Source organism: Platichthys flesus, chromosome 10, assembly GCF_949316205.1.
Source record: "Platichthys flesus chromosome 10, fPlaFle2.1, whole genome shotgun sequence".
NCBI lineage: Eukaryota > Metazoa > Chordata > Actinopteri > Pleuronectiformes > Pleuronectidae > Platichthys > Platichthys flesus.
In genome coordinates this window covers 2,596,499-2,616,453 of record NC_084954.1, presented here as the reverse complement: position 1 = coordinate 2,616,453, position 19,955 = coordinate 2,596,499, and the positions used below count along the sequence as shown (strand labels likewise).

Below are 19,955 nucleotides of genomic sequence, written 5' to 3'. Positions count from 1 at the left end.
GCTCTCATTCATGTGCAGCTGGTTCTGAAGTGGTGGCAGCTTCACTCTTCCATACATCAGCCTCACAGCCATCTCCCTGTCACTCAGCCTAAGCCCCTGTAGTATTACATAACTACGGACTGACAGCAACTGTTGCTCAGAGCGGGGGGGCTTTGCAGAGGGCATCTCGGAATCACTAAACCAGGGATCCAGCTTCAACAAGAGTTATCATTTTGTCAACAAAGGATTTATGCTACATGTTATCCTGCTGTCAGGGAACAAGCACAGTAAGCTGTTTGCTTTCTGGTCCATCAGTCATTCACAAGTGGAGGGAACGTGAGTTTTTTCTGCCCCCCCCCACCCAGCAGCATCTCAATTTGCAGCAAAACCCTTCACCTGCTGTTAAGACCCTTAATGTTGTTATTTGAGGAACAAGCAGCCGACCACGGAACCCAAGCTGCGAGAGAGACGGAGGATTCAGCAGCTCACTTGTTTGCTGGGCTTTGTCCTTAAAGAGCTATTTGAGGAGCGCTCTATGTAGAATATATAAAAAGCACAAGGTACAATTGCACTTCTTTCATAGCGTGAAGGAGAAGGGGACGGAGAGAGAGAAGTTCACGGAATAAATGACTTGGCTCCGTGTTAACTTCCGGTGGAACATGCCATGGTAACACATGAGGCAAAGAGGCGTACGGCACCGCTTGTTATATTCTACACAATGCACGGTTCTTCTAAGAGACAGTGGCACATCTAGCATCGGGGGGGTATGGCTTGTTCAGGTCCCAGGGGACTCTGCTGAGGGGGGGGGGGGGGGGGGGGGGCAGCAGTGACAGGCTGAGTTCAGGATTATCTGACTCTGATCAGATGCACACAGTTCATGGGGGGGGGGGTGGGGGGGGGACCATTTGCTAATGATGTGATCATTCGTCTGTTTGTGTTCCGGCTGAAAACACAACTATTGAGCATTTTCATTTCACTGGATATCACAAACATGTAAAGACCCAGCGATGTGAACGCTGACATCATCACAGATTTAAATAATATCTGTGCTAGCAATCATTTCCCCCGATGAGGAGATCTCTGTTCACGTTGATTTGATGCTTTGCATTTAGGCTCAAACATCGAACCATCGTTTCAGCAGCTGCACGTTTCTAAGTGCATTCAAATGTTCTTCTGTCAGAACCTTAGACTGTAAATAAAGATGGACGACATGACAGCTCCGCCAAAAGTGAAGCTTAAGTGTCTTGATCTCCACCTGACGATCAATCACATTTTTCTGAAATATGTCTTCTGTCATTTCAGGTAGTTCTAACCACTCTGATGTTTTAATTAGTTATTTGATTTTATAAAAATGGATCCTCGATCACTCCTGTTCAGACTCTGACTCTAAGATGGTCGAGTTCATATCCGGATATTCTGGCTTCTTTTCTGCATAATGGGAGGAAGTGGAGATGTGTCGTCCATCTTTATTTACAGTCTGCATCAATTCCTTGTTAATTAGTATGGATGTTACACTGCTGACCCCCGTAATGAATGACAGCCATTAAATCTCCGGACACCGTAACAGGGTTCCTACACGTTTTTCAACTTTCCATCTCTAATGATTCACCAGACTTTTATCTTGAAAAGCTCATTTGATTAGGAATCTGGGTTTTATACCAAAACATGCTGATGTCAAAATGACAACACAGAAACTTCAGATATTTTCCTTCAAAGTGGCAGAATTTCAAACTGTGGAGGAACCCTGAGGAGCGGAACATCAGCGTGACACACGAGTAAATCAGTAGCATAACTACTGATTGAATCAGATCCTTAACTCGGATCCTCTGGAACATCACATCACTGATCGGAACCTGTAACTAGAGGCTCTACTCGTGTTTACCCAGACTAACCCAACGCTTCACAAGATTATGTCATTTTCCCTTCATCCGACCCTAACGTAAAAACCCCAAATATATACTTCAAAACAGGAATGTTCACACGTGAATAAAATATAAATCATTTTGACAGAAACAGTGAAATGTTGCTGCAGGGACGTTTAGTCTACCTTTCTGTGTCTGTCTGGTTTCTCACTGTTAACTAGCACTATCTTAACTCACAGAAAACAGTGCTTTAAGGTTTCTGATGCTCAAGAGACAGCAGTCTGAGCCTCAGCTGTTCTTTAATACGACTGCTGTGGGGACTGAAGTCTGCTTTTTTCTGAACTTTCATTAGATTCACTTTAGGAGTCTTAAAATAAAGCACTGGGTGGCGTAGAGCTATGTGATTAATGGCATCATCCATCAGCTGTCTGCAGCCAACAGGCTGGCCAATGTTTACAGCTCCACGGCCAAGCGCTCCCTCTGCCGCAGCACGGCACGCAGACAAGCTAACAGGTGGGCCGTGGATTGGGTGACAACAGAGGAGGAGCGATTCTTGAGAAACCCCACCAGGGAGCTCACCAGAATCACACGGCTATCCATGCCTGTCCAGAAATAGAGGTTTTAATTTGCCAACTGTGATAAACAGAGAGGCACAAGCTGTAGGAGCGAGCGGCTGGAAATTCCCTTCAATTGTGAAAGTCTCTTAGCTGGCGGGCTTAGGCGGTGCAATCACATCGGTTTAAAGATGGAGTCTTGTTCTGGCTCTGGTTTCAGGTTTGCCTGCAGCTGTGAACAAGTCTCCTCTCTTGACAAACGTGTCTTGATTTGAACTAATACGAGTGACCACATCCATTTGACACTTTTCATTTGATAAGCGACACCTGACTACTCGGTTAGCGGTGCTGCAGACGACAGAGAGGCGAGCAGCCACGATGTGACACAACCAGCCGCGGGTGGTGATGTCATTTGGTGCCACCACATTAGGAGACAGTGTGACATGGGACACAGATAATGAATGGACCTGTAGCAGCAGTGCTTCCTGCAGATACATGTGGTGTGAACACACATTGACCACCCTAGTGTTCGGTATATAAACCCAGTAACCCTCCCTACCCCTCCCACAGTGGTTGCCTTGGAGTTATGACCGATGGAGGCAGTGGACGTACACACACAGACTCCATCATGGACCAAACAGGTCGGGCTGGCCCAGCAGCTCCAGCTGATGGTTGAATAGCTCGATCTCCTTGTTGGCCTCGGCAATGTACTCCTTCTCAAACTCCTCCATGTCTGCGGTGTTAGCAATGTAGGGAAACAGCGGCACAACCAATCACCACACACACAGCAAACACAGAGGCAAGCAACAGAGCGGCTTGAAGGGTCAGGATTATTTGTCTGAGTCAGAAAAGCTGATTTTTAAACCTACACTGACTCAAAGTGACTCGGAGTTTCGTTTTTAACTTTAAAATATATGAGGATAAATCTGTTTCCAGGCCTGGGAGATGGATCAGGTGTAGTTAAACAGAACAAGGTGAACACAATGAAAAGGATACTGGGATGGAAGGACCTTTTTTCTCCAAAGATGTCCACATATTGATAACCGTTGTAGAAGTACCCCGCTGGCAGTGGGTCCAGGTGTCTGGTCATCTGAACAGAAACATGTCATATCAGGATCAGTTACAGGCCGACATCAATGTAGGAGAATCACCCACAGATAAACGTTTAGACACCAGTTCCAGTTGTAAAAGGTCTAAACATCTAAAAGACCCTTCATTCAGTCGAGTGTGAAAGACCCTTTAGGTTCAAGTCTTCCTGGATGAGTCTACAAGCTGTGCACATCTGGATTCTGGCAGTGAGAAGCACCATCATAATACAATGCTGCTGTTTGCAGGTTATACTTGGTATTTCTGCAGGTTTCAAAAATACTTTTTATGAGCTTTTTAAACCTGAATGATTTAAAAAGTATGATAAATTAGCCTATTAGCACGCAGACAAAACGTTTCTCTTACAAAACCAAATATATAATATATACTTAAATATAATTAAGACCCACCTAACATATTTAAGACCTAGTACGCATTATTTTAGACCCCTCGATACCCTAATCAAAATAAGGATGATATTACACAGCTTGTTTTTGGGTTCCACAACAAGGGTTCAATATTTGACCGGTCAGTCCTGAGAATATTTTTCTTTATGTCCTCAAAGTGTCTTAAATGTCATCTAAAAAACTCCTGATGAGCTACAACCTGCCTGTTACCCAAAGTGACTCTATCAAAACGGCCTGATTGATGAAGTGCTGCTGCGGCGGCCGTCCTTTCAGCAGGTCCCCCCCCCCCCCCCCCCCCCCCCCCCAGAGGACTTTTGAGTGACCGCTGGATTCTGGTAGGTTCCAAAGTTTTTTTCTATTTCACAACTATTGAGGCCAATGAGCTCCCGGGAACACTTGGAGCTTTAGAAATGGGTTTATGCCCTCACCCTGATCTATGCCTCGTCACAGTTTTATAGAGGAGGTCTTCAGAGACTCGGGTTGTGTCCTGACCGTGTGAAGTGTTGGACCTTATATACGCAGGTGTGAGCCTCTGCCATATACAGTCAACTCCGTTTGCCACACGGGGGACATACCTAATGGATATCTACAGCAAAGAGGATGCGGGGGAACAAAACTGCAGCTCCACAGCAAACAGTCTGAATGCTACAGTGCTATTCTAATTAGTTTCTTTCCAACTTTCTAAAGCTGCTGCATCTCACCCGAAAAAACACTGGTTTCTCTTCCATGTTCCAGTTTCCATGTAAATAAATACATTTGAGTTGTGAAGGGATCTTTTCCTGGAGCTAGTAGTATTCTGCTTGTAGCTAAGTAGGGAAGAAGTGGAGTCAATGCAGTACATCCCACCCAGAACCCAGCCACTGCTATATTATATAAAGATGTTCGATTATAGATATAACACACTTACATGTATAATCTTGATTTCATGTGGTGAAAGACTGTTTTTAGTTTTCTTTGGCTTCTTTGTTTGTCTCTGTAAAAAACAGAAACAGACACTTGGATTTAGTTTCTTCTCTTATGTCTTGATCCTACTCATGATCAAATATCTATGCACAGGTCTCAGAGTGTATTTCCAGCACAGACAGGGGGCTGTGTGAACGTCTACCTGCTTGGTGCACAGTCTGATCCAGTCCTTCAGTCCGTCCTCCGTCAGGCCCACGCCATCAAAGACCAGGAAGCAGGAGGCGCCGGTCTCCCTGGGGCCCGGGGGGGGCGGGTCAGCGCTCTGCTCAGAGACCACGCTCATTCTCCCGCTCACCGTGTTGTAGCTCACCTCCATCACTTGGTCCGAGTCTGAATGTTCCATCCAACATCGCACACACAGTTCACACCTAGAGCGACACCTGCTGTGGCAGCTTCATGTGGCAACAGCATGCTGTTTGTGGGGTGTTAATGCTGAAACATCCATACAGCCCCTCTGATCCCAAAATGGCTCACACAAGTCACGTGAGAACAACACAAGATAAATAAACACATCAAGTGTGCCCTCACCCAACGTAAAAAATATGTCCTGGATGTACGACGGCTAAATACAACAAAGTAAAATAACTGAATAGAAGGTGATGTAAATGATACACTACCCTACACACAGTGACTGAGATGCACACTTCACACTAAAGGGAATGTGAGTTTTTCTCAGAGGATCAAACAGTCTCCACACTCACTCCTCCATCCTCCATCTTCTCGACTCTGTACAAAACTCTCTGCACACTCTCTGCACATCTCCTCACAGGCACCTGCACTTTCTCCTCATGCAACAGCTCTACACAGCTCTTTCAGATGAAAAATAGGAGTGAGAGAACTATGGGGAGGAAAGCAAACGAGTGGACTATGAGCTGAAGTCTAAACACCAGACACCAGAGCAACAACTGAGCAGATTTCCTACCGTCCGAAGCTTCCTCTCTGCCCCCGAGGGCAGCCTTTCTCTAATCAGTCCCAAAAGGTTGGGAAACGCAAATGCAGGTCAAATATTTACCAAGGACAGAAATCACATTTGTTCATCGATGCTAAACAAAACCAAGACACTGGCAATTCGAAAAGTGATCTGAAAATTGTAATAGTTAGCACAAGCCATAATTATTTTTATTTAATGAGGAAATAAAAAATAAATATATATATTAAATTCCTTACCAGAGAATTTGACTTTTCCCTTAACGTTGTACACGTTTCCACGGAAGGGGCTGGACTTCAGGGATGACTTGAGTGCTACAGAAACATGAGCAGTAATAGAAGTGAGGAATATGGATTAAATAATAATAATTATGTTTATATATGTATGACATATTTTAATAAGACAAATACATGACCTCATAACATGAGATTAATATATAATAACTCAGAGGATATTACAGATATAATTTGTTTTAATTAAAAGTAAATAAGTGAAAAATCTAAATAGCTAAAACAAAATAAAAACAAATAAGGATGATAACAATACAATCAACAAAATCCCTGAAAAGACAAACTGGCAGTAAGACGTGCATCTTTTGGGAATACAGATTATTTCCCAGCGTTGGCTGACAATCACTCTGAGACTTCACTTATCTCCATATTTGGAGGAGAGGCAGCTTATGTAATCATCATCACACCCTGCCAGCTCATATCTGGAGCCTCTGTCACGTGTAGGAGTCAAAAAAAGGAGAAGAGGGAAGAGGGGGGGGGGGGGGGGGCTTCTTTCCATCTCACCTTTACACCGGGTAACAAATAGAGGCCTCTCCAGGGGCCCGTTAAAAGCCACGTGCTGCTGGGTGAGGACCAGAGACCCAGAACCGGAGCAGAAGCGCCCTTTGCACCTGAAAGACCGAACACGTGACACAAATGGTGACAAAGTTAAGTCTAAAGCGAGCCAAGTGTTTGTGCTGCAGTTTTTTCCTTTGGCTGTAACGTTGTTTACTCTACCAGCTGCTCACAGGAAGGAGGCCAGCGAGTGTGATATGCTGTTCAAAGTGTGGAAGGGGTTGATGAGTTTGTAAATGGAACCTCTCTTATCAGCAGGTTTTAGAAAGTTTGGCGTTAAGGACGTGTGGGAAGAAGCAGCTGGAACTCACACACATACACATACAGAACAAACTAAAGCTCGAGGATGAGTAAATCAACAGTGCCAGACACTGGTCCGATATCCAGAGTATGATCTGTGGGGAGGATTTAGCAGAGGTTCATATTAGGCTGACCACTGAGGCATGAAGGCTGAATGGAGTGGATCCAAAGGGAAGGAGACCCCCTCTGTGTACATGGCAACTGCATGGCCAACAGCTTGTTACTGTGCAGCCCAGAGGCATCTGGTGACAGAACACAAGATGTCCTGGGAGGCTTTGCAGCAATCAGCAGCCGATACCCCCACCGCTGCGGCCGAGTGGCAATTAAACCGCAGGGAGGCAGGGCCGAGGAACACTGAGGCAGGAATCAACGGCAATCTGTAGCTCAGCGGTCAAAAGTTTGAGTGTTGACACGGGAGGACACGTGGAGGTCAGGGCGAGGAGAGGGGAACACAGGCCGAGGGTCTTACCATCCAGGGTAGAGGACATAACGCGCTCTGAGCATCTGAGGCTCGTGGAAGCTGGTCTCAGACAGTATCAGATTCACATCCTCATTCCTAATAAACACAGAAAATACAACAAACAGTGAATACTTAACTCTTAAAGGTGCAATGATACATTTTACTTCTTAATATCTGTATTGATATCAGCCCCAAAACATCTAAATCAGTTAAGCTGAAGACTTGTATTAGTCTTCTATCTATAATAGGCTTTTAAGCCAAACACTGAAATGTTCTTTAAGCAAGGAAAGCCAAGGGAAATGTTCATGACATCACTGACCAGTTTTTAAACACAGACACAGAAAGTAGAATAAGATGAAGCACGGAGAGTGAATATCTTGGGTGAGAAGAGAGAAGCAGTTAAATGTCAGCATTGATGGTGATGCTGTGGGTTTCTACCTGGTGACAGCTCCTCTCTCTGCCAGTATGAAGGCTGCAGTGGGGTTGGCAGAGCGTACCAGCTGCTGAACATGCTGCATGAGAGGGTGCTTCTGCTCCGCTGTCAGCCCCGTGAACACCACTGTACTCACAATACCTGACATGCATCAAGGCACAAAAAGGGAATATGAATTTCCAGGAGAAACTCACTTTACTGAAAATACAGTAGCCACTGCTGAAACACACTATTTCACACTCTGTCTGTTTACTGGTTCGACTGCTGCTCTATCAAGGCTGCAAGCTGGCGGCTTCAGAGGTAATATGAGCACAGAAATGAATATGGATTGTGTATAATTTTGTTGTTTGGGCAATGTGTTGCTGAACAACCTTTCGCTTTCTGAACATTTGAACGTCACAGTGTCCTTATTTAACTTTGTATAAAATCTTTAAGAACAAAAAAAAGTCCATCATGCTGTTATCATGGCGTTGGAGGAAAGCTGTAAGAGGGATAAGAGAGGATTTACTTTTCTATTAAAAAATATGTGTAGGTGTAGTAAGACTGTCAGAGTTCCGTGTAACAACAACCCCCCGTCACACTAACACATCACTTCCTCACTGATGTCCAACTTGCTTCTTTACTGTGAGAAGCTGAAATCATGATGTTGTTATACTGTAAACTCTCCTCTGACTTCATTTGACAAATTCATACATTTCCTGACCTTTACAAGTTTAATATTACAACCTGGTAACATGGCTGTGTTGAAAACGACTTCTTACAGAAGATTTCAATTCTATGTGTTTTGTTGTAAAGCAGAACGCGACTTACCTTGGCTGCACTGCTCCAACAGCTTGGGAAAAGCAAACCTAACAGCAAAGATACAAGTAAAACTTGGGTTAAATATACAACATTTACTGTGGATTAAAACTGCTAAATTTACTGTGTATTAAAACTGCTGTCCATGAGTCAATTGGACATGTATTTGGACTGAACTTGTCCCTGCTGCAATGATAATAGAGATTCTGTTGAAACTAAGGTTTATGATCCTGAGGTACGAACAAAGATCTGTGTTTAAATTGGTCGTTAACTAAATATCAACCATGCTTTCATATTTATGATGGAAAAGAATAGCGGACTCCACGTTTGATGACCCGCTCCCAGTTTAGATATACAGGACTCTTTTGAAGGTGACAAAAACACAGCAATCTTTAGTTCCATGTGATTATACACTAATGAAAAAATAATTATGATTATTACAATTCTATTTCTGCAGCTAGATCCTCCTAAATCCTCCACGCTGGACCTTTAACCCGCGACTTGTTCCACAATATCATCTCTAACAATCACTCTATTTATGACTAATGGGCGCTTGCCAAGGCTGTGCAGCCATAAACAGACTAATTCCATGTTATGGCCCTCGGCTAACAAGCCAGTTATCCATCAGAAGGCATTTTTGACGACTATGACCAATGTGAAAGCTTTCTGAAATCTCATTTAATCTTAACAAAATGTATCCAGAGTTTTCAAATCGATCAGAGTTAGACACTGTGCTTTCTGAGTAGCCGTGGTGAGCCTGGTCCCCCTCCAGCCACTGCTGCCCCCCCCCTCCCGCAGCACTGAGTCAGCCTGAAGGAGGGGGGTGAGGGGTAAGCAATTTGAAAGGCATTTATCTTTCCTGTCCTGATGTAATGAACTGTCTACATCCATCCCAAAGAATGGATCATGACTGACTGATGAGCTTCACTGAGGAGGGTGTGTTGGTCGCACATGTGGATCTGGGGGATTAGAGGGCTATGCAGGGGGGGGGGGGGGGGGGGGGGGGGGGGGTTGACGGGCAGGTCAGGCCTAAACTGAGCTGACCACACCCAATTAGCGCCATAGTACGGCTCCACAGACCTCCAGACAATCTATAGCAACAGACAGTGAGAGGGGCCTTGCTGAAGATGCCTCAAATGGAAAAGTCAGCGATCACAACATTGCTAAACCTCTCATTACACATTTTTCCACTGCTGAGCCAAGGAGAGACATCACAGCTTGTTTATAGCACAGGATCCAAACACCCTTCAGATTTATTATTAAAGTTAGGCTTGATGGGAAATCATCTCATCTAAGAGACTGCGGGAGCTTTTCAACCAGATTTAGTTCTTCCTGTTGTTTGGAAGAACAGTTTGAATTATTAAACTTTTCATTGGCACATCTTGAGATACATTTCTCCGGGTTCCAGGACCACGGTGTGACTCCAACTGCTTGTGAGTATCACTGGGCAGCCCAGCTCGGCTGTACACAGCCCATTAACTTGAGTGGTATGTCATATTGTGCGGAGCGGCTCAGTCAATCTATGATAGTGAGAAGCTCTGTAAGCTTCATCTAAAGCCTGTAACAAAAGGAGAGTGAGATTAAATGTAGGACTGATCCGCTCTGCAAAAGGGAACCAGCCTTGAGTTTTAATAGCTAAAAGTGTCATGTGACCTCGTCCTGGAAACGTCCATCGCTTCAAAAATGTATCAACATCCGCCGCTGTCTGTCAGCGTCTGTGTGGATGAACATGCAGCTTACGGTCGTTGTTGGTCGCTGCTCTTTGATGCATGCAAACACAACTTCTTGCAATTGACCACAAACGAAAAATATTAACAGCTGAAAACACAGATATATGTTTTTGCTTCCACGTTTTGTGAATCTGATAAAAAACACGAGCATGAGGCAGGAGGTTCCTCTTGAGGGTATCAACTGTGAAGCAACAGCTGGACGATGACATACACGGAAGGATCCAACTGTTTGGTGCAGGTTGATCATTATATTGATTGTTTTCTGATCAGAGCAGGATATAATTAAATCAATAGTGAATTCAGTGTTTCCATTAATTACCTAAACAGTGGCAGAGTGTTGTTTATTGTCTCTCTCTCAGCAGGCATGGAGACTTCAGTGTATTACTTGCACTCGCTGCACTGTACGTGTCACTTTGAGCTCTTCAGCACAAAATCTGAGTTTGTTAGTCGCCACAGATTGAATCTAATTCTGTAGGGAAACACTGATATTGATATTATCTTACACGGACACTCAGGATATTGGATGTAAATTAAACCCAATTGGATTTTAACCTTCACAGCAAACAAAACAATTTAGGATCTATTTCTTCTTCATGTTCAAAGTGAGATTTCTTGAAATGTACACTTGCACATTTGTTTGTTCGTATCATCATCATCTATCAAGTTCACCTGCCAACTTAACCAATCCAGTCCATACTTATTCAGTGTTTACGTCAAGAGCTAGAGGCGCACTAGATATCTCACCTGTGCTCCAAACAGGAAGCAGACGGGTCCACACAGGCAGTGACAGCCCCGATGGAGAAACACGCCTGTATAACCGGGTCAGGGTGGAAAAGCACAGCCTGGACCACATCTAGAACATCTGTGTAACTGCACAAGAAGAACATTTGTCCATTTTAAAGACACTGACAAACAAAGGTTAAGAAAAAACACGTTCTATGTGGTAAAATTATAATTTAGCTGCGCTCTGATTTTCTGGGCAGGTCTTTTTAAATTCTGAGCAGTGGACTTACCCAGGGGACAGCAGCAACAGACGGGGTTTCCCTCCTCGGCCTCGCTGGCTCTCCAGGAAGCTGGACAGATACTGCTGGAGGTGAGAGGCTGAGAAACTGTCGGTACCAGCTTCGTACACCACCCACCTCCAGATGTAAGGAAAAGTTCATTTCAATCATTTCTGTTCTCTTGGAGTCATTCTTATTAGGATAGAAGTATGAGCAGAAAAGAATAACACTTCACAAAACCATAACAAAGAGCATTTTGTTGGAAGTTGTTGCTCTTACCGTCCACGTTCCTTGTTCAGCTGGATCAGGAAGTCACAGAGTCTTTCCTTGTGGCTTCCAGTTAGTCCAGTGACGATGGTAACGACCACCTATCACACATTAAAAAGTCCACTTCAGATATTTATTTCATCAGCTCTACCATATAGAGTTGTCATTTCCACCCGCTCACCTTGTCTCCCTGGCCAGCGACTGGGTTCTTCAGCTCGGCGGAGGGGAAGAGCACTCCCAGGTGGTCGTACAGAATGGGCTCCTGGCCGATGCTGCTCAGAGCAAAGTGCTGAAGGAACCTGACGAAGGACAGAAGGCAGCGATCAGTGAGAGCAGATTTAAAACCTTGTCTGTGTCACACCGATCAGAGTCCAAGAATTACATCCCCACGTGATGTGTTAAATTAACGTTAATAAAATAAAGACTTATCTAAAGTATGAAATATCTTTAAGGCACTTTAAGGCCCTGTGTTATGGACTTTGCAGCAAAATAACAGCTGAGACTTCTTCCTTCATTCCACAAACACTGTTTTGAATTCTCTACACTTGCATTTGCTGGAGCTTTAGCACAAACATTTTTAAATTCATTTTAAATCTCTGGTGGAGGGAAAGCCGTTAGATGTGACACGGAAAATGCGAGGTTGTGCAAAGGGGAGCAGCTATAATTCATAAGCACTGTACAGTATGTTAATTCTGGGTACGAGTACATAAAACAGTTGGACGTCTAATTATACCCGGTGACAGATTTAGGAGCGATTAGGGAGGACTAAAAAGTTGCCAAGAAGAGCCTCCCCATGCTCCCTTGTTTCAGCTTTACTGATCATAGTCATAGAGTGTGTGCGCTGCGTATTTTTGGCCAGATAATGAGGCTACATTATCTTCTATACACCTTCCAAGAGTGGCTGGTCAGCACTGATAAAAACTCTGCGTCAAGAAACACAGGCTTAAATACTATATTGGGAATACATACTGATGAATAAGCAATACCTGTGGCAGCATCAGGTTTTATTACTTTCTCAGTGCAACCCGGAGGGAGTTCAGTGTGAGACTGCTCTGTGTACTAACATGTCCTGCTCTGGCAGCTGAGAGTATGAAGGCTTCAGGCTGCCTCTGCGTTTGGCCACTGGAGGCTCCTGACTGTTGTGCAGCTTCTGGAGTCGGGCGTGCCTGACATTAAAAAGAGATCAAATGCAATTGTTTAATTATTAAAGGGATTGATTGATGATAAGACAGCTTATAAGATATTTGTATACAGCTTGAAATATAAATGTGCAGCCTTACATGTTTTTCTGGGTCCAGCTCAGTCGATCCTGGTCCAGCAGCTGCAGAGTGAGTCCAGATTCAGAGCTTTGCCAAACTGAGAAAACCTGCACACAACAATAAAGGACAAGGGTCAAACCACTGGACAGGTAGAATAAAGAATCAAGTAGGAAAACCAAAACATATATATTTTATCTTATCAATAACTCATACTGAGAATAAATATTTTCAGTCATAGTCGGAGTGAAGTACTAGACAAAGTATATATTTGATAAACGGGGGTTGATACTTATAACGTGTCCTTTTAGACACAGAGTAATGCTATAATAACTATTCCTATATTTACTGTGTTCACCACTCCTATCAAGAAATCCTTTGATTTATGTTACATGGTCGTGATGAGGTTCTGAATCAGCTCCACTCAGACGATCCCTGTCAGAGGTCACTGGCCGAAGGTCTTACCTTGGAATAAAAGGCCCTGTGGCTCTTTGACCTCGGCTGAAGGGCAAAGACCATACACTGGTCAGAGCTGTGGAGAGGGAATGGGAGGTGTGGGAGGAAGCTGTTGTCGTACTCTACAAAGAGAGAAGCCACGGCACTTGAGTCCTGGTGAGAAGAGGACACATAAAACAAAGAGTTAATGTACAGATGGGTTCATGTGCAAAAACACGTGCAAAACAACTGACGATATAATGTGAAAACTAATCCAGTCACATTATTAACACACACATACCGGTTCATAGAACTTGATGGTGTTGATGTGATCCTTGGACAGAGTAATGCTCCCATACTGAGAATGGACGAACAGGATTCCCTCAGAGAAGAAGATGATCTTTCCTATAATTTAAATTTAGATAAGCAATAAAAAATAGATTACACAGAATCACAACTCTTTGTCACGTAACGTACGATAAGCTGAGTGGGAAGTATGAAAAGTGAGTCAAGTGAGAGTGTCACCTTCTTCAGGCGTGGAGAGCTCGCTGCTGGAGAAAGCATATGCAGCATCTGCCACAGTCAGAGCAGTTCCCAAGCAAGTGCCTTCCTCCTTCTATTAAAACACATATTGTGGGTTGTTACACACCACACTCATACGTACAATACTCGGGGGCAGACAGGCATTGGTGGAGTGAGCAGATAAAGCCTGTGAATCTACCTTGGTAAGATGCTGGGCTTGCTCAGATTGCTTCACATCCGCTTCCATCTGAAGAAAACAAACAAACAACGTTGGAATAAAAAACCTCATGATGTGTATTTGGAATGTAGACAAAGTAATTATTCCAAATCCAAAACATGGTTGTGATCTTGACAATATTATATTAATCATCTCATTTTCAGCGGTGCACGTACCGGCCAGCAGGCATAGCGAGGCACGGTTGTAGTCAGGATGGTGTAGCAGCTGTCTGAGGACACAGTGCCATCTGCAGGAGAGGAAACAGACAACACGCGCCACAGAAGAACAAACGTGGAAGATGAATCACAATCATGATCCTCAGGGCAGGAAGAAGTCTATTTTTAGACGACTCCGCTGTTTTTTCAAAAAGCCTCCTGTCTTCTAGTTGCACTGAGTTGAATCCATATTTTACCTTTCTGCTGGATATTGATGCTGGATTCTAAGAAGGATTCGGAGAAGACTGCAGAGCCCAGGTCGCCTCTGTTGCTCTGCAGGTCGGGGATGTCGTGGACGGTCATGGAGGCCTTCGAAAAAAGTACAATCAGTGATGATGAAGATGAACAAAATTCTACAAAGTTAATTTCAATGTTTCTAACTTACTGTTTTTAATACATAACGGCTTTGCTTGTCAGTCAGAGGGATGATCCTGCAACAAAAGGATAAAAGACTGTGATTCTCTTTCAAATAACGAGTGAAGGAGACGTGCAGACAACACAGAGGCTTAACAGATGACCTAACAGGACACGTCAACACACACACACCTCCCTTCCTTGTTCACGGCTTGAATGCTGAATTCACATTTGGACCTGAGGAGAGAAAACACACAATCAAAAGGCGATTCAAACAATACATTTCATTCCACGCTTGGCTAAACGTCTCACACAGAGAACAACAGTGAAACCATGAAAATCAATCTGTACCTGAGATAACTGCGGTACTGGCTTAAGCTCATCGAGTCCAAAGCCACAAGGAAAGTGGTCTCTGCTACATCCTTGGCCTGGAATAATCAACACGTCTCTATAAGGGATTGTACTTGCTGTGAGACAAATGTTAAAATGGGTGCTTTGGTTTGTTTCTTACTTTGGTGGCACTCGAGGTGCAGGAGTAGCACTTGATTCCTGAAAGGACGGCTTGGACGGCAGCTGAATAAATCTGTGATAAAAGTCTGAAAAATAGAAGAACTCTCTCATTCCAATATTCTCAAACATTTAATCTCTAGAAACGTTATCTATCAAAATATAAATCACTTACAAGACTTCGATTTTCTTCGGATCCTTAGTTTGATTTCCTGTGGGTGAAATACAGAGCAATGTCAATTATGGGATTAGTTCGTACTTTAAACTGTTGTAAATGAAATGTTTTACAAATACAAAGTTGTAAAACACAGTAAATAAATGCAGTAAAAACTCACCCAGGTATGGAGAGTGGGTCGTCCCAAAGAAGTAAGTTCTGGAGCAGGCTAAGGGTCCTTTAGGAGCCACACACTGCAGAACCTGATGGACAAGGAACATGTGTCTTTAAAGGACTCTATTCACAGGTGATCAGCAAACACATGTTTCCAGGTCTGAAGGGTTCAAGAGGATTTGTCAGAACACTGCTCGGTACATCACTCTCTGATGGTTGTAGTAAAACACTTCACCAGGTGGTGCTGCAGGCTTGCATACGTCTTTAAAGGAGACATGTTGTGTTTGTATTCAGGATCATTTAATGAGGTTCTTTCCTCATTCTAGATTTCACAGTGTTGGCTTGCTCAGTGTTTCACACACTCCTGTTTCAGACGCCACCCGAGTACCAGCCTGCAGCGGCTCTCCTCTCCGTGCTTCTCACCATGTGTGTGGCTGTAGAACCCTGAGGCCCCGTGTTGCGGACCTGATGACTCTCTGAAGGGAAGTTGAAGGAATCGTTCTCCAGGTCCTCTGATGACGAGTGCTTCCCAAACATCACAAAGGGCTGCTGGCTTTTCCTGAAACAAAGAAACGTTTGATTGAGCCATAGTAATTTACTTCATAAAAACTACAAGAAAATAAAACTGTAGTTCGTTCAATATGCTTAATACCTTTTATCTGTGATGTTGCTGGAGATCAGTCCGTGAGAGTAATACGAACGGAATGACTGTAGATTCATGAGAAAACACATTACAACACTTAATATCTCATTTAGGTACTATATTCTCTCCCGACGTTTATTAGTAATTTTAGAATAAAAATATATAACTATCACGTAGGATTCTGAGAGGTATAACCTCACCTCTCCGGCCTGAGCTTCAGACAGTTCCAGGATGGACAGATGACTCTCCAGGTCCATGCTGGAGAAAAAGCCACTCCACTGCTTCTCAAAGTTAATCAAGTCCTAAGATTAAAACAACAACAACAACGTTAGGTGTCATGTATTAATACAACAGAATAGGTTGAAGGTTAAAACAGCAAATGATCAAGTCATCAATACCTCAGCGAGTAGACTAGCCAGAGACACTGGGTCCAGTCTGGTGTACACCTGCCAAAGTTTCTCACTTATATCTATAAGCTGGAAGAAAAACAGAAATAAACAAAGTGAATAAAACAAGCACATAGAAGAAGCTCAGAGACTAGAAAACATATTTGTCACATGTTTTTAAACGAACCTTGTATTTGATGGTAAAGAAGCTTCCTCCACCGATGCCTTCCAAGGCAAACGCTTGAATCAGGGGCCACTGTTCCACCATAAACATATCAAACTTCTGGATGTGTCCTTAAAAAACAGTAAATAAAAGGTAATTACATGGGCTGTTGGTGTAATTACACAGTAAGTACAAGCTATTAAGACACTGACACTGATACGTAATGTCATGCAATTACTGTTTGAACACTTTTAATTATCCCTTAAATGTGTTAGCCGTGGAAACACTGTGGTGATTAAAAGGTGATGAAAGGTACCCTGGGAGCTGAACGGTACTCCGATGCGATGGCAGTCCTGAACCATCCTGACAAAGCTGGAGATTTTGAATTCCTCCGCAGCTTCCTCATCTTCATACTGGGAACAGAGGTGGGGAAAGTACAGGGGTGTGCAACTCAGTAAAGGAATAACAATCCAAACTACAAACTACTTGATCTATGTGAGTTTTCAAAGCGATATGAGTACTCTTCAGGAAATATCTGGTGTATTTCTATATTCTATTTGCTAGAATACAACCTAAACTGACTTGACTCGTAAACAAGTGCTTGCAAAAGTTGGATATGAATCTGCAAGGATTCAAACTGCAGCCAAGTGGAAGAATCAACAAGCCTGAATACCCTTGATAAGGTTCCTACTCGTAGATTAATCACACAGGATGTATAATTGGTGTATTACCTCTGCCTCTGTCATGCAGTACAGATGCAGGTTCCTCCAGTGGGAGACGTAGGGCAACAGGTAACTGTAGTTCAGTGGGTTGCAGTACAGATGAACACACTCGGCCTTGATCAGCAGGATCACATCTGTCAAGGGGAGCAGTTGTGAGTCCGAGTGACTAAACACTAAAATAAGCACAAATAAATGATTGACGATCCAGTGAACTCACCATCGAGCATTTCTTCTGGAAACTCCTCAAGGGCGTGATCCAGATTCAGCGGATTTCTTTCATAGAGTCCGTAGAAAAGGTATTTCGCCAGCTCAGTGCACCCCCCATTATATCTGCTGTCAATTCCTGAATCACACAGAAACGTTGCACTGATGTTCATTAGCTGGTTTGTTGTTAGGGCCACTCATAACTTCCTGTATTCGCCCATCTGTTATAAATAGTTTCCTCAGGACTCAACAGATCCCAGGTCAGTTAACCAGGTCCAGTAAAGACACAAAAGGTGAAACAAAAACAACAAACGTACCAAGAGAGCACAGGACGCCATCAGGAGCTGTGGCACCTCCCTCGCAGAGAAGAGACTGGACCTGGCGCATTCGACAGCAACTGGAAAAGATAACAAATACTTTAGAACCACCAGTAATTTACTGGGAAAAAAAACTACCAACACATTGGACCTTATATGTAGTTTAATTTGATCTCTCAAACTTCAGAGAGATAAAATTATCTCACATGAGGTGCAAACATTATCTCAAGTCACACACACAATTTATTTAATTTATGAGACAATAGAAAATTATCCAACTGTTAATAATCAGGATTTATTGCAGGAATGTTGTATTGGAAACCTGTGATGTCAGTGTGAAGCTGGATGTTTGGTATTCATTCCTGATCATGGAGCTTCCACACAGGAACCATATGTAAATTCACATTTGAATAAGAGAAAACACCTCCATTGTTTTTAATGTGACCCACTGACTGTAAATAATATCAGATATTATTACCCTAGAACAATTAGACACACATCCTTTCATTGAGTTTTAGAATATTATTCATATTAGATGACTTTTTTAATCATATTTTTATGTCATGTGACCAATTGACAAATTCCAAACTGGATAATTACAATAGATGAACACGTCTCACTTCTTTCTAGTAGATTTTACTGCTGCTTTTATTTCATATGAATCTACTATTACCATTAAAATGCCTTCATATATTTATTATAACAGCTTATTATAACGTCATGTGTCCCATTGACTCTAAATCGATACTGAACTGTACTATTAACCTACATAAAGGGATAACACCTCTTTCAATTGTATTTGTATGCCTCTCTGAATATTTATATATTTTTAAAAATTACATTTATTTGAATATCTTCCATATCATGTGATTTCAAACCACTGCTGGGTTTTTATTACAGCCTCAGACAAACAGGACGCTCCATTAAAATCAAACAGACACATGAACGTCGCTTCAGCAGCAGATTCAAATAAATAAAAATAGAACTACTGGACGTGTGTCTAAACGTTAGCATCGTATTTTTAACGGTAACTCAACCGAGCTCCCGGTTAACGGACGTTAAACCGTCTGGGCTAGCAGCCCCGGTTAGCATTAGCCCGGTTAGCTTTGCCCATCACAGCCCCGCACGGACCCCCGTAACGTCACCTGACAGCGGGGTTGATCCCGGACAGTCTCCCGTTCACGGACCTGATACCGGACATCGTGTCGCGAGGTCGCGGTGCTTTTTAAAAACCGAATGAACGCTGCGTGTTTTTCAGAAAATGAGTTCGGGCCCGAGCGGCTACATCCTCTCCTCCATCACCCTGGAGAACACACAACACAGCGGATACATCTACATCCGGGAGCAGGGGGGGCAGGCTCTGCTGACGTGACCTCGGAGGAAACACCGACACTGTACAACTTTAATTATGAGTTTATTACAAGTTTATTTTGTATCCCTTTTAATATTAAATTATGTGTCATGTCGAGTGAGTCTTTCACAGGGGATTTACCAATTGGGCTGAGAGGAAGACACCCCCATCCCTCCCTATTTTACTGAGTGGTACAGTCCTGTTTTGACAGCATCAGTAGCGCAGCTGCTCGGGGTGATGGTGCAATTCCCCTGTAATATGTGTGAGTGTGTGTGCGTGCGTGTGTGTGTGTGTGTGTGTGTGTGTGTGTGTGTGTGTGTTTGTGTAGTGTGTGTTTGTGTGTTTGTGTGTGTGTGTGTGTGTATGATACTGTTGGAGTGTGAGTCTGTGTTTGTGTGTGTGTTTGTGTAGTGTGTGTGTTTGTGTAGTGTGTGTTTGTGTGTGTGTGTTTGTGTGTGTTTGTGTGTGTATGATACAGTGAGAGTGTGAGTGTGTGTTTGTGTGTGTATGACTGTGGGAGTGTGTATGTGTATGTGTATGTGTATGTGTATGTGTCTCAGTGAGTGACTGTGTGTGTTTGTGTATGTGTGTATTTGTGTGTGCGACCCACTAAACTACTTACATCTGATATCAATGTTCATTTTCTTTTATTTCTGATTCTTTTGACACTTTGAAATGATTTCCTCTTTGTTTACTTGCAGGTTTTGTTTATCTCAGCATGT

At 43.2% G+C, this 19,955-nt stretch overlaps 1 protein-coding gene across 1 annotated transcript; it reads right to left on the bottom strand.

Annotated features, from left to right (window-relative positions):
* Positions 1 to 872: 872 nt before the first annotated feature.
* Positions 873 to 19,182, bottom strand: dnaaf9 (dynein axonemal assembly factor 9). The gene is made up of 37 exons (XM_062397334.1): positions 19,028 to 19,182; positions 17,883 to 17,962; positions 17,579 to 17,704; positions 17,371 to 17,495; positions 16,956 to 17,052; positions 16,664 to 16,770; positions 16,489 to 16,566; positions 16,291 to 16,392; positions 16,100 to 16,155; positions 15,871 to 16,006; positions 15,455 to 15,536; positions 15,295 to 15,331; positions 15,124 to 15,208; positions 14,964 to 15,040; positions 14,805 to 14,849; positions 14,644 to 14,689; positions 14,456 to 14,567; positions 14,220 to 14,290; positions 14,026 to 14,073; positions 13,830 to 13,920; positions 13,606 to 13,709; positions 13,335 to 13,478; positions 12,894 to 12,979; positions 12,678 to 12,779; positions 11,795 to 11,912; positions 11,626 to 11,714; positions 11,359 to 11,484; positions 11,090 to 11,215; positions 8,628 to 8,665; positions 7,823 to 7,958; positions 7,394 to 7,480; positions 6,574 to 6,680; positions 6,019 to 6,093; positions 4,994 to 5,181; positions 4,796 to 4,861; positions 3,392 to 3,485; positions 873 to 3,128 (listed from the first exon to the last, which is right to left on the bottom strand). Exons 1-37 carry the CDS (start codon positions 19,081 to 19,083, stop codon positions 3,022 to 3,024), a joined length of 3,450 nt encoding a protein of 1,149 aa, XP_062253318.1. The 5' UTR covers positions 19,084 to 19,182; the 3' UTR covers positions 873 to 3,021.
* Positions 19,183 to 19,955: the final 773 nt, after the last annotated feature.